Source organism: Rhinopithecus roxellana, chromosome 17 (assembly GCF_007565055.1).
Source record: "Rhinopithecus roxellana isolate Shanxi Qingling chromosome 17, ASM756505v1, whole genome shotgun sequence".
Classification (NCBI taxonomy): Eukaryota; Metazoa; Chordata; class Mammalia; order Primates; family Cercopithecidae; genus Rhinopithecus; species Rhinopithecus roxellana.
The window spans coordinates 24,823,406-24,836,927 of record NC_044565.1 but is presented as its reverse complement, the minus strand read 5'-3'; the positions used below and the strand labels follow the sequence as shown (position 1 = coordinate 24,836,927).

Below are 13,522 nucleotides of genomic sequence, written 5' to 3'. Positions count from 1 at the left end.
GGTGTGATCTCGGCTCACTGCAGCCTCTGCCACCCAGGTTCAAGGATTCTCCTGCCTCAGCCTCCCGAGTAGCTGGGATTACAAGCACCCACCACCATGCCCAGCTAATTTTTGTATTTTTAGTAGAGACGGGGTTTTACCATGTTGGTCAGGCTGGTCTTGAACTACTGACCTCAAGTGATCTGCCCACCTCGGCCTCCCAAAGTGCTGGGATCACAGGCATGAGCCACCACGCCTGGTCCCAGCAATTATTTATTGGGCAGAATAAATAATTCTAAGGTAACTGTTCTGACAACAGGTAGAATCAAGCCCCTTATTTTAAATTTGTATTTAAAATACAAATGTAAAGAAGGAAGGCATAATACACTTGGATAGAGGGGAGAGGGTAAAATAAGCTTGTGTTCTTTCTTTCCTTTTGATAAATCCTTGAAAATTTCAAAATGAGAAAATTAATAACAATTACATCAAATTACATTAAAACACCATGCAGGCCAGGCGCGGTGTTCGTGCCTGTAATCCCAACACTTTGAGAGGCCAAGGAGGCCAGATCACAAGGTCAGGAGTTCAAGACCAGCCTGACCAACAGGGTGAAACCCTGCCTCTACTAAAAATACCAAAAAAAAAAAAATTAGCTTGGCATGGTGGCACACACCTGTAATCCCAGCTACTTGGGAGGCTGAGGCAGGAGAATTGCTTGAACCTGGGAGGCAGAGGTTGCAGTGAGCTGAGATCGCACCACTATACTCCAGCCTGGGCGACAGAGCAAGACTCCATCTCAAAATAATAATAATAATAATACAGGTCTCCTTTAGTCTGTGCAATTACTAGTTACCTTTACTTTACGTAATCTGTTAAATCCATTGGTTCTCGGTTCTCGGAACAGGACTATTCACTTCTGGACTGTCTGGGACAAGTAAGGAGGCTGGGGCAGGGTTCCCCTCTCTCCATTGCCTCTCCCTGCCCCAGGGATCCACACCTGAACCCCACTCCCAATCCAGAGTGAGAGTGATGCCAGGGCAGAGAGCGCTGAGTCTCACCAGCCCAAGATTGCCAGGATGAGAAGAAGGGCTGCCCAAACTCAGATCTCACACTGCCTTCCCAGGGGCGGGGGAAAATCCAAATTACAAATAAGGGTCTTGATTCTGCCTGTTGGAAATAAGGGAAGAAGTACTTCCCTCCCCTCTCTTTTTGTCAGAACACTTACCTTAGAAAACTTGTAAATGTATTACACTTTCCCTGTCTCTTTGAAACGCATCTCTTTGACACCAAGGGAGATAGCTCCCCTATGTCCCAGCTTCTGTGGGAAGATAGAAGCCTAACTCCCGTGGGCATCTGGCTCCAAGTTGTTAAACTACTTCCTGTCATAAAAATATGAGTTTCATTTTTGTTTGGTCTTCTGGACACAATAAATTAGCTAACATAGATGGTCACTCCGATTACCAGGTGACTTTGGGATGAACTCGGTGTGACCAAAGGTGCTGTACATAAGAAACTAAATAAGCCTTTTGTCAGCTTTAGTATACAAATGTCATTTTCAGGAGGTCTGAAATGTGAAGTCCCCTGACTTGAGGGTGGGGCGTGACGTCTCTTGAGAATGTATGTGGTGGGCAATCAGTTGAATCCGCTGGCTAAATTAGCACGAGACTTCTTTCCGTCTTTGCAGCATCTTAGCAGATCATTGCCTGTGATGTGCATCTCACTCTGGTTTAAGGCCTCTTCAGTGATAAAAAGTGCTTTCTTTCTCTTCTACCTTTGTGGAAAGGTTTTCTGGGGTGAAAGGAGATGCTGTGCAGAGGGTTTGGTGTTGTTTTTTCAAAAAATATTTTCCCAAAGCAGAGACATATAGGATCTCTGGAGCGCCACCCCTGCCCATGGCCCACAGAAGCTCCACCAACACGGAGAAGTGAGAACTGACTGCTTTCATTGAAAATAAGCAATTACCCGGAACTCCCCAAGGAGAGCATCTGTCCTGAGAGAACGGGAGTCTACCACCTGCAGAGAAAGATCACAGAAACTCACATTCACAGGGAACATGGGGCCCACACAGCCAACCCAATAGCTCTTCCCTCCCAAACAATAACTGCCAACACTTCACACTTACTCAATTCCACAGATTGTTCTAAGCAATGTTTAGCCCTCACAAGAACCCCATCAGCAGATACTGTCATTATCCCCATTTCACGGATGAAATAGGGGCACAGAGACTTGTAGAGAAACACACAACCCCTGCATGGCATAGACAGAGCTGGAATCCACCCTAGTGCCAGAGCCTACACTTTCAGCCACTTGGCTGTAGTGCCTTTCAGAGGAGATGGGGGAAGAGCCAAGGCCCAGAGAAAGAGAATCTCGGTCAGAAGCAGCACGTGGATTAACAAAATAAGATGGAAACGTAAATGTTCATTGCCACAAGTGATTCAAGGACCCTGACCTGAGGCCCCAGGGGGATGCTGAGCAGTGAGGTCTTCTGCAGCTGCTGCCTCCCAGCTGAGCTGTTGCAGGCATTTCTGTGACCCATAGGGCCTGACTGTGAGTTACTCCACATCATCCACGTGTCAGGCTTTAACACGCCTCCCTCTCACACACACTTACATACATACTGACAGGCACACACATGCATGCACACACATGCACAATCACGCATACACACACACACACACCTGTGTGCACTGACACCTATGTGCGTACATACAGCCCATGGAGAACATTTTGACTGCTGAGACGTACCGTGATAAAGATGGGCTCATCAAACAGCTCCGCGGGACAGTCAAACAAGTTGAAGAAAAGAGTCTGTTGGTTCAGAGCAAAGGGAGACATACCAGTGCCTGCTGACCCCTCAGTCCAGGGAGAGGGAGGACCACCCCCCACAAGCCTCCACGCCTAGCAGTTTAGTCCCCTCAGAAAATGTGGATTGGGCTCAGCATTGGGGATTGGACAAGTTCTGGGGTGATCTGCCCCTGGCCTCACAGACATGGTCATTTCAAGGTTGGGTGAGTGGCTGGCCGTATAGGGTGACAGGGATGTGGAGGAGCAGGAGAAGTAAGAGCAGGAACCCTTTCTCCAGCCCCACAGATAACCTCCTTGGGAGCCAGCACATCTCACCACCCAAGGTCAGCGCCATACGTAAACACTCTTGAATGAATTGCCAGGTGTGTGCGCTGGGCTTCCAGATGGGAAGGCCCACCAAGGTTCTGGCCCTCATGCCCCGTGTCTCCCACCTCATTGAAGAGTGGGCTGTTTCCCTTGTGGATCCGTGTCCGCTTGGTCTGCCCTGCAGCGGTAACCTTGACCACAGGCTTGATGTTCACCCCCGGCAGCTGGCGCCCCTCGATCACCTGGACCCTAATCTGAAAACCAGAAGGAGGAAAGAGTAGGAGGAAGGGGGGGGGGAGTTAAGGACCACCCATCATCCACCCCAAGAGTCAGAAATCTCAGGGACCATCTCACCACTGGCTTCTTGGGAAAGTATTAGAAAGGAATTAGGAAGAGCATTATATGAACTATCATATTTTCCCACCAAGGCCTCTGACATCTATAGAAAATCCCATAGCTCCATAGAAGAGCTGCCAGGCTGCCCCTCGTCAGCTACCCACATTAAACCCCAGGGGTGGGCAGATACAGCCCCCATTTATATCATTCAGCCGTTGGCACAAGCCCCACCCAAGACCCCATTGATACTGGCATTTTTAAGTGGTCTGAATGTTCTTTATTGACAATTCCCTCAGAGGTCGAGCTGACACAGTGAAGTGACCCCAGAAATAGCCTTTATTCTTTATAAGATGCAATGCTTTCTTACATTCTGAGAAATAAATGAAGAACTTTTGCCATTGAGCTGTAAGTAAATGAAGACTTCAGCAACATCTATGCTTCCAAACATTAGGTAAGATATTTTAAAATATGAAATTTTACAATATTAAGGCAATGGAAAGATGGATGAGTGATTTTTAATCTCCTCATTTTAATATATTTTCCAAACTTTCTGAAATAAACATATGTTATTTCCATAAAGAGAACAAAGGCAATATGAACATGTTTGGGGAATAATAGTATGGGGGCTAGGATTTTGTGTCTTGGGGCAAACAGTGGTTAGAGCTAGGACTTCTGCTTAAATTACCATGATTTAGAATAGAAACACATTTTTGCAATTTGTTGCACTTAGTATTATAAATAGAGATTTAAGTTTCCTGCTTTTAACCTTAAAAGTAGTTGTAAAGAGTTAAATATCACTGTATGAGTACATCAAAATAGAAAATTCTTTTCAACAGAAAAAAAAATAGGCAAAGGACCAAAGTTAAAAGCAAATAAAATGGGATGGATTTTTGGATAAAAATGTGTCGAAGTGTTAACATTAATAGTTTTTATTCTGTGACGAGCTTGAACAAATTCAAATTCCATATGACTCTCAGAAAAATCTATGGCTTTATGCAGGGGGATAGATAGAGGGAGAAAAAAGATGATAGAGCTTCTCTGATGTAAGGGTCTTGTTAAAATGCAGATTCTGGTAGAGTAGGTCTGGGTAGACCCTGCATGTCTAACAAGTACACAGGTGATGCAGAAGGTGCTGGACACAGACCACACCTGAATAGCCAGGAGCTTGCTGTCTGGATACTCCCTGGTTAGAAAAACAGATCAGAGATGCAAAGACATGCTGAACCTCTGCAGTGAGTTTTTTTGTTGTTTTGTTTTGTTTTGTTTTTTTAAGCGCAAAACCACGGGGCTGGGCACAAGCTTGTTCTGTGGACCTAAGATGTGAACTCCCTGTTCGGCATCTGCCCAGACCCAGGGAAACTACAGGTTCCCCCCGCAGGAGGGCCCTGAGGCTCCCACACACATCTTCCCCTGAAGCTGGACAAACCAGGCAGGTGCCTGGCACCAGCAGCTGATGGTTGAAGAGGATCCTGGGGTCAGAGAAAGCCTGTTCATCACCTGGAAGTCCTGCGGTTTGTCTGACAGCAGCTTTCTAGATGTAGGTGCACTTCGCTTTCTTTTGATCCCAGGGTAGTGGGGTGGAGGATGCAAAGGTAGTTTCCTTGGGGTGGTGGGAGCCCCTGGGCCTCCACTTTGATCCAGGAATGGCTCTGTCTCATCTCCAGTGAGTCCCTGGTCCTCTGTGTCTTCCTCTCCTCCTGTGTCTAAGAGGAGAGGACCCTAATGAGGCCTGGGTCCCTCTGGCCCTGTCCCCACCCCTGGTACCCAGCCCAGGGGGCAGAAGATCCAAAAGGCATGGGCACTAAGACTCACCCCTCTTCCTCTCCCTCCTCCCTCCCCATCAGTGAGCCAGGATGGATGAGGTAGAAAGAAGAGGAGCTTCCAGCAGTTGAAACTTGAGGGCAGTCAGTCCAGTTAGTCAACAGGAAGAAAACAGAATGGCCCTAGCCCTCCCACCCACCAAGTCCTGCAGGATGAGGCCTCTGCCACCTGACCCCACTCCAGCGAGCTGACCATGGCAGCTAGTGAGACAGTTACAGGGAGGGTCTGGGATCAGGACAGTCCTGGCCCGTGTCTCACCCATGGGGGCCGGCCACTTCTTTCCAGAGTATCTCGTGTCCACGGTGCTGTCACTGAGCAGGGACCAAGTCTCGGCCCGGCTCTGTCCCCCGCCTGTCTTGTGGGCAGGGCATAACCCCCGGAGGGGAGGGAGGAGGTTGGGGTGAGGGAAACCAACCTACTGCACCCCCAGCCCCAACCCTGCCTTCCCCGCCCACCCCAGCCTGGTGCAAAGCTCAGAAATAGCTGTGATGCCCAGTGGCACCTGTCAATTCTCACCACCTCCCAAGCGTGTCCGGAAGCCTCCCCTGATTGGCCTGTACCTAACTCTGTCAGATCCACCTCAACATGGTCCCAGAGCATTCGGGTCCTCCCCGCTCCCCACCCTTTGCCACCAGGGGCACCTCTCCTTCCTCCCCTGAGCCCACTCCAGCTGCACAGCTCAGGATTACCAGGTTACTCCAGTCCAGACTGATCTCCCATCTCTAAGCTCCGACAGTGCTGAGCCCCAGCGAGACGGCTCTGCTCTGCCGACCTCACCACAGAGCCCTTTGCTGGGCTGGTCCCAGATCAGGCACAGGGCACACTCAGTTGAAACATGGGCTGATCAGGTTTTAATGCTGTGCTTGCTTCTAGCTCCCTTCACTAAGAGAAAAACTCTAGAATCTTTCCCATGGGCAAGTGCCCCCTAGCCCATCTGTGTAGCTTCCTCCCAACCCCAGCAGGCTGGACCACATGGAGGCTCCCACGCCCAGGCCCACCACTGGAGAGCCAGCCACCCCAGGCTGACCAGGCTGGCAGACCCAAGTGAAGAGAGCTGAGACAGGCACAGTACTTAGCTAATTTAGTCTGCTCCCCTCACAAATAATCTATGGGCCCAGAGAGGGAAAGTAATCAGCCCAAAGTCACACAGGGACTCAGTGTCAAAGGCAGGACTAGAATCCTGAAGTTCAGCTCAGGGCTCTTTTAAGAAAAAAACTAGTTTTTTGTCACACACCATCACCAAAGGCCTGCTGGGTCCCGAGGCAGGGAAGCATTCGGTTCTGGGGAGTTTGTGGTGCCTCAGGTATCACCTGAGCCAGACCCGGTCCCCACACACCCTTCTCAGAGCTGCACAGCTCAGAACACCCAGTCTGGGCTCAGCCCCGTTCCCAGGCAGCTGGGGCTGGGAGGCATCCTCACACTACTCACTGCAGCACCCAAGGGAACCTGCCTGCTGCCCCTTCTTTCTGCACGGCAGAAGGCAACCCTCAGGACTTCCCACCCACTGCACCCTCTTCTCTCCAGGCCTGGGCAGCCCCCAACCTGGGGAGGGCAGCAAAGGCTGGGAAGCCTCGCTGCAGCTCCCAGCCCCCAGGCTCAAGTGCCACTGCCGGCCTTCTTTCTGGGGCTCGGCCAGGCCCATGTGGGCTACTCACCTGCCACTACATCCAGGTCAGGCAGAGTCGGGGAGGGCTCCAGAGGAGTAGGGGGCGGGAACAGGGGCACAGCTCCAGGCAGCGGTGTGTAGGACACCTGCAGGACCAGCGAGGCCTAGAAGAGATGAGACATGGGAGACAGGTAAGTACACTGGCCTCGGACCACTGCCCTCCGGTACCTTCCCTGTTTCTGGCATCCCTCCACCAAGGAATATGGCTCTGACAAGAGCCAGGTTTGCAGGAGGCTGTGGCAAAGGCACCCCCAGGGACCTATCAGCATAGTCAGGTGGTTCGAAGCACAGAATCTGGGGTCAGCTTCCACCACTCAGGAGCTGTGTGACCTTAGGCAAGATCTGTGACCTCCCTCGCCTCAGTTTCCTCATTCCTCACAGGTCAAAGGTGGAGTGAATTCGTTGATGTAGCACGTAGTGGGCTTCTGCAAATGAATCAGGGATCCAACCTCTCCTGCAGGATTTTTCCCACTCTCCACTCGGCCTGTCTTCAGGAAAATGTCCCTTTGGCCACTCTGCTCAGTCAATGGCTCGCCCCTACTTCTCCAGGGACGACTCAGCTTTGCTCTGCTTTGCTCAGGCTGCAGCTAGCACTGAGAGGGTCTCAGCGTGCTGCCAGCCTTGCGGAGCCCTCTTCCTTCCTGACCCCACCACATCCTCAGCTGCCCCAGCCTGCACCGGCCGGAGAGGAGAGGGACTGGTGACATCCCTCACAGACAAGGTCGGGTTGCCCATGCGCCCACCCCACCCCAACCCTCACCCCGAACCTGGGAATGGCACAACCTCAGCAGGCTCTGCAGCCTTGTTGCTCCTGGGCCTGCCTGAGCCCTGCCCCGGCACCACAGGTCCAGTAAGCCTCCTGGAGCAGCCATTCTCTCAAATTAGCACAACAGATACTCTAAGAAAGTTTGGCAAGCACAGAAAGCTTTGGAAAAATAATGCAAAAGAAAACTAATTGTTGGCTGGGTGCGGTGGCTCACGCCTGTAATCCCAGAACTTTGGGAGGCCGAGGTGGGCAGATCACGAGGTCAGGAGATCGAGACCATCCTGGCTAACAAGGTGAAACCCCGTGTCTACTAAAAACACAAAAAATTAGCCGGGCTTGGTGCCGGGTGCCTGTTGTCCCAGCCACTTGGGAGGCTGACGCAGGAGAATGGCATGAACCTGAGTGGTGGAGCTTGCAGGGAGCTGAGATCACGCCACTGCACTTCAGCCTGAGTGACAGAGCGAGACTCCGTCTCAAAAGAAAAGAAAACCAACTGTCCATAATTCCCTGACTCCACATTCCAGTTCTCATCAATCTTTCAAACAAATAGTAGACAGGTCTGCTGTATGCAAAATGATTTTCTTTTACTGAATGTCAGACGATAAGCTCTCCCCAGGTTTTGACAAACCCTTTATAAACACAGTTTTTACTGAGGCATAATGTCCCTCTGAGTGGCTCTGGCTAGTTCACTGGACCTTTCTGCTGAATGATGTTAGGGACGTCCAGGGACTCGTGGAGCAAACTCAGTCCCAAGACAGAAGGGCCTGAAGGCTCCTGACACACTCCACTCTTGAGCTTGAACTCTCCAGACTGGGGCCCAGGGACAGCCACACTAAGAGAGAGCAGCACTGGTGGAAAGCTGGGCACAGAACACTAAGGAAGGAGGCAAGAGCCAGCTCAGCATCCCAGGAGACCCAGGAGGAGGTCGACAAAGGCAACTGCGACCCTTGAATTCCCTCACCCAAGGCATGGCCATAACATGCCCTGTGGGTTCCTCAATCACCACCAGGTGTCGCCACTTGAGCAGTCAGTCCCCTCAGCTCCTGCAACACCGTGGAGGGGAAGAGAAGAAAGAGCCTTCCTGTCCCTCCAGACGCCACACCTGACTCCTAGAGATGCCAGTTCAGTAGGTCCAGGGTGGCCCTGGGTATTTGCACGTTTAATAACTGTCCTGGGACTTTCTTCCACTTCAGCGAAAGGTAAGTTGGGCTCTTTGGAGAAATAACTACTTCCAGGGCTAGGGCAGAGAAGATACAAGATGAGCCTGGACCATCTTCTTATGCCAGAAAGGAAGGAAATGCTTAATGAATGAATGATTCTTAAAAACACGTCAAAAGAGGCTGGCCAAGGTGGTTCACACCTGTAATCCCTTTGGGAGGCCGAGCCAGGCGGATCACTTGAGGTCAGGAGTTTGAGACCAGCCTGGCCAACACAGTGAAACCCTGTCTCTACTAAAAATACAAAAATATTAGCCAGACATGGTGGCATGCACCTGTAATCCCTGCTACTTGGGAGGCTGAGGCAGGAGAACTGCTTGAACCTCAGAGGCAGAGGTTACAATGAGTCGATCACACCACTGCACTCCAGCCTGGGCGACAGAGTGAGACTCCACCTCAAAAACATAAAATAAAATAATAAATAAATAATAAAAAGTAAAAACATGTCAAAAAGACACAGAAGCCAACTTTCAAGAGCTCCCACAGGCCAAATCTGAGACAACAGAAACATGAAAATACAGAATAACAGTAACAGGTTAAACAATTGAATAAAATAGAAACACACAAATCCATATTGCAATAAATAAATAGGAGAGGAGAAATCTTTTCCTGATCACAAAATGCCAACTGACTAATGCAGGAAAAATAACTGAGAATATCATTATTTAGCAATCATCAAAGCAATAATGAATTCAACCAAGAAACAGCAGTGATGTTAAAACTCCTGGTATGGCCAGGTGCAGTGGCTCACCACGCCTGTAATCCCAGCACTTTGGGAGGCTGAGACAGGAGGATTTGTTGAGTCCAGAGTTCAAAACCAGCCTGGGCAACATAGTGAGACCCTCCATCTTTACAAAAAATAAAAAATTAGCCAGGCGTGGTGGCCCACGCTTGTATTCCAGCTACTCAGGAGGCTGAGGCAGGAGTATCACTTGAGCCAGGGAGGGCAAGGCTGCGGTAAGCCATGATTACACCACTGTACTCCAGCTGGGCAACAGAGCGAGACCACTCTCAAAACAGAAACAAAAACAGTTCATGAAGGCTGGGCACAGTGGTTCACACTTGTAATCCCAGCACTTTGGAAGGCCGAGGCAGGTGGATCACCTGAGGTCAGGAGTTCAAGACCAGCCTGGCCAACTTGGTAAACCCCCCCCCATCTTTACTAAAAATACAAAAAATAGCCAGGTGTGGTGGCATGCCCCTGTAATCCCAGCTACTCAGGAAGCTGAGGTGGGAGAATTGCTTGAAACCAGGAGGCGGAGGCTGCAGTGAGCCAGGATTGCACCACTGCACTCCAGCCTGGGCAGCAGAGTGACACACCGTCTCAAAAGAAATTAAAATAAAAATTAAAAAAAAAAAAAAAACAGCTCATGGAACTCATGGGTAAAGGTTAGATGACAAAGAGGATATTACAGAGCCACAAAATTCTGACATGAGAAACGAGAGTAGATGAATGACTAGCAGGGACACCCAGCAGATGCTAGTGTAATCAAATGATCACAGTTAGCAGTGTGGTGACCAAACAAATCACAATCATCCCACCTGATAGGGCACAAAGAGAGCCACGCAGCGTCAGTGTTACACTCACACCCAAGACGCACAGCCTAAATCTAAACACAGGAAACATCAGGCAAAACCAGTGTGGGGGACATTCTACAAATAATTGGCCTGACTTTCAAAAAAAAAAAAATCCAGCTATAAGGTTATAAAAGTCAAAGAAAGACTGAGGAATTATTCCAAATGGAAGAAAACTGAAGAAACAGAACAACTAGGCACAACACACGAGCCTCAGTGGGATCCTTCTGCTACAAAGGACGCTGTGGGAAAAATGAATGAGCCGGGACTGGGGTCTGGGGATTAGATGAGAGTGCTGTGTCCATGGTAGTTTCGTCCTTTGGAAGGCTGTGTTTTGGTTATGTAGGAGAAAGTCCTTAACTGGAGAACAGCACACTCAAGTTCAGAATGATGGACCAGAAGACAAATAAAGCCCCCTGCCCATCCATGCTGACTCCAGCCCTCCAAGAGTAGCATGAGGTCAGGACCAGCTGCATAATGTGCAGGCCCAGCACAAAATGAAAATGCAGAGCCTGTTATTCCAAAATGAAAAATTAGCTGGACGCGCTAGCCACACTTGTAGTCCCAGCTTCTCAGGAGGGTGAGGCGAGAGGATCACTTGAGCCTACTTGAGCCAGGAGGTCAAGGATGCAGTGAGCCTTAAGAATTTCAAGATGGAAACAGTAGTGAATTAAGCTAAGCAAGAGGCCCTTGTGAGCGCAGGGCTCCGTGCAGTGGCCCCAGAGGCCAGGCCTGTGTGGGGTGTTTGTTTGACGTGGCCTGAGCTGGGCCCACATCTGAAAGACGAGGAGTGAGGGCCTGCCTGACATGTGTGGCCTGACCCTTTCATTCATTAACTCACATGTTCATTCCCTCTACGTGTGTGGGTGCGTGTGTGTGTGTGCACATGTGCATGCATGTTGGGCACCTGTCAGGGCCAAACACACTGTTCAGGATTCTGGGGACACTTCCATAAATAAGGCAAAGGCCCCTGCCTCCATGGAGCTGATGTCTTGGCAGAGAAGACAGACAATAAATAATAAACAAAATAAATACGTAAAGAAGAGAGTACGTTAGAAAGAAAAGAAAAAGTAAACCAGAGCAGAAAGATCAGGGCAAAGACAGGGTTTGCAGGTTGCAGTGTTAAATCAAGCGGTCTGAGGGGACCCCCGTGAGGAGAGGAGAGTTAAGCAAAAACTTAAAAGGGCCACACCTGGGCTGCCCTTGGGCCTCTGACCTTGGAGACAGATCCCCTGGAAGAGTGCCCCTTCCTGTTTCTAGGGGCTCACCCTGCTATACAGTCACTGCACACCACCTGGGGGCTTCCATACACCGTCTCTGTGAGAGGTGGAGCCGCCAGAGTGTAACTCCTCCACACCATGCCCAGTGCCAGCTCCTCAGCACTGGGGCTCGGGAGCAGCCCTCTCCAGGACGCAGACAGGAGCAGTCCTCTCAGAGAGAGGACTCCAGAGACCACTTAAGCAGCCCCTCCTGGGGCTTCCTGAGCATCCGGTGTTTCTACACCGACAGCTCCACACCAACCTCCTGAAGAACTGGCACCATCCGGGTGGCTCTGGGTCCTTGAATGAGACTTCTGGCACAGAGCAAGGTCCGTCTTCTAGCTGCCCATCAGGAAGCCACAGGGACATCCCTGCAGCTCCAGAGGCTCTGGAGCTCAGGGTCTAGAACAGATCTCAGCACCAGGGATGAGCCCTAGGGACCACGGCTTCAGGATCTGATGGTGAATACCGAAATTCTTTGGCTCTGCTGAGGATCTTAAGGGAAAGTGGGCATGTCCGTGGGCCCCACCCAGGACCAGGACCTTGTACCCTCACCGTGACATCACAGCTCAGCCCCTGTCACCTTCTCTAGACAAACAGAGCTGAGATTTTCTTCCTGGGGGATGTATATGAGCCCTGTGCTCTCCCAGACCACACAACCTGGGCCTAGAGTCCCATTGAGACCCTCCTCAAGGTCCTCCACATCACAGGCCCCCCGCCTGACAGCCCAGGTCCTCAGGTCTCCAGCCCAGCAGCACTCCAGGGCTCTCCCCACACAAGGCCATTGTCAGTCAATCGTGTGTCCACCAAACATGCTGCCCTGCAGCAGGGTAACCTCGGTCGCCCTCGTCTGCTGCCTTGAGGCCCACAGTCAATGAGATCAGCAGAACTTGAGGCTCCTGTCTGGCCCCAGGCTGAGGGCTCAGGAAACTGAAGGCGAATGACCTCCTCAGACCCTCCCTGGCCGTGACCGTTCTCCAGGTTGTGTGGTCAGGCTCTGGGGTCCTTTGCCCACCCTGCCATGCCCAACCCATTGTGTGCCACCTACTTCCTCGACCACAGCTCTCCAACACTGACCTCATCAAAACCAAAACCCAGACCAGCCCACTCTCACCTCCCCTAACACACATGTCCCGTGTGGACAAGACAGGCCTGATATGTGCCTGGCTCTCACTAACCTCTCCCTCAGACAACCTGCAGAAGCAGGCGGAGGGTAGCTGTGGCCCTGAGTTGACGCAGGGTTGGTTGACAGAAGCTCCATACCATTGAAGAAAGCTCACGGACTCACTGAGCACTGTCCTGCCCACTTCAGGTCCCTGCTCCCAAGACACAGTGCCCTCCTGGCTCCCTGACCCGCACACCACTGGGCTTCGTGGGCTCTTCTCCTACTTTGTGATCCAACTCTGGCTTTAAGGCCTGGATGTTGCCTACTGAGTTTTCTCCATGTGTCCACACCTTCATGAGTGAGCTGCTCTTAAAATACATCTGGGAGGATGCTACTTCTTTTCCTCCGTGTGTCCTAAATCCCCATGGCCTGGAGGTTCCTCCAGGACAGGGGGAGTGTTTTCCCCATCAACCTAGCAGCTGCCAGGTAGCTTTGGCATCCTACATGGCACACAGCCCAGCGTGCCATATCTGAAGAGACTAGGGTGAGAACACTGAGCAAAAGGCAAACGGGGTCTGCAGTCAGCCTGCGGCAGGACTCGCGGCCTCCCCCACGCCTCTCAGTCTGCCAGAGTTTCCTAAGGAGCCCACTGGCCCTATATTCACTCCTATCACCCCATCAGCAGGT

The 13,522-nt window shown here is 51.0% G+C and overlaps 1 protein-coding gene across 20 annotated transcripts in view; it reads right to left on the bottom strand.

The window, feature by feature from the left end:
- DYSF (dysferlin) overlaps nucleotides 1–13,522 on the bottom strand; it is a 237,169-nt gene that overhangs the window by 170,095 nt on the left and 53,552 nt on the right. For 12 of the 20 annotated variants that reach the window (XR_004054403.1, XR_004054402.1, XM_010361938.2 and 9 more), the window contains exons 5-10: nucleotides 6,903–7,017; nucleotides 5,506–5,598; nucleotides 4,924–5,129; nucleotides 3,216–3,344; nucleotides 2,725–2,787; nucleotides 1,942–1,992 (exon numbers count right to left, since the gene is read on the bottom strand). Coding sequence is in view for 18 of the 20 variants with exons in the window: in XM_010361938.2 (XP_010360240.2) it covers nucleotides 1,942–1,992; nucleotides 2,725–2,787; nucleotides 3,216–3,344; nucleotides 4,924–5,129; nucleotides 5,506–5,598; nucleotides 6,903–7,017 (657 nt within the window). In the remaining 2 variants the exon portion in view is untranslated. The remainder of the gene's footprint in view (nucleotides 1–1,941; nucleotides 1,993–2,724; nucleotides 2,788–3,215; nucleotides 3,345–4,923; nucleotides 5,130–5,505; nucleotides 5,599–6,902; nucleotides 7,018–13,522) is intronic. The other 8 variants (XM_010361940.2, XM_010361946.2, XM_010361944.2 and 5 more) reach the window with 1 other exon arrangement.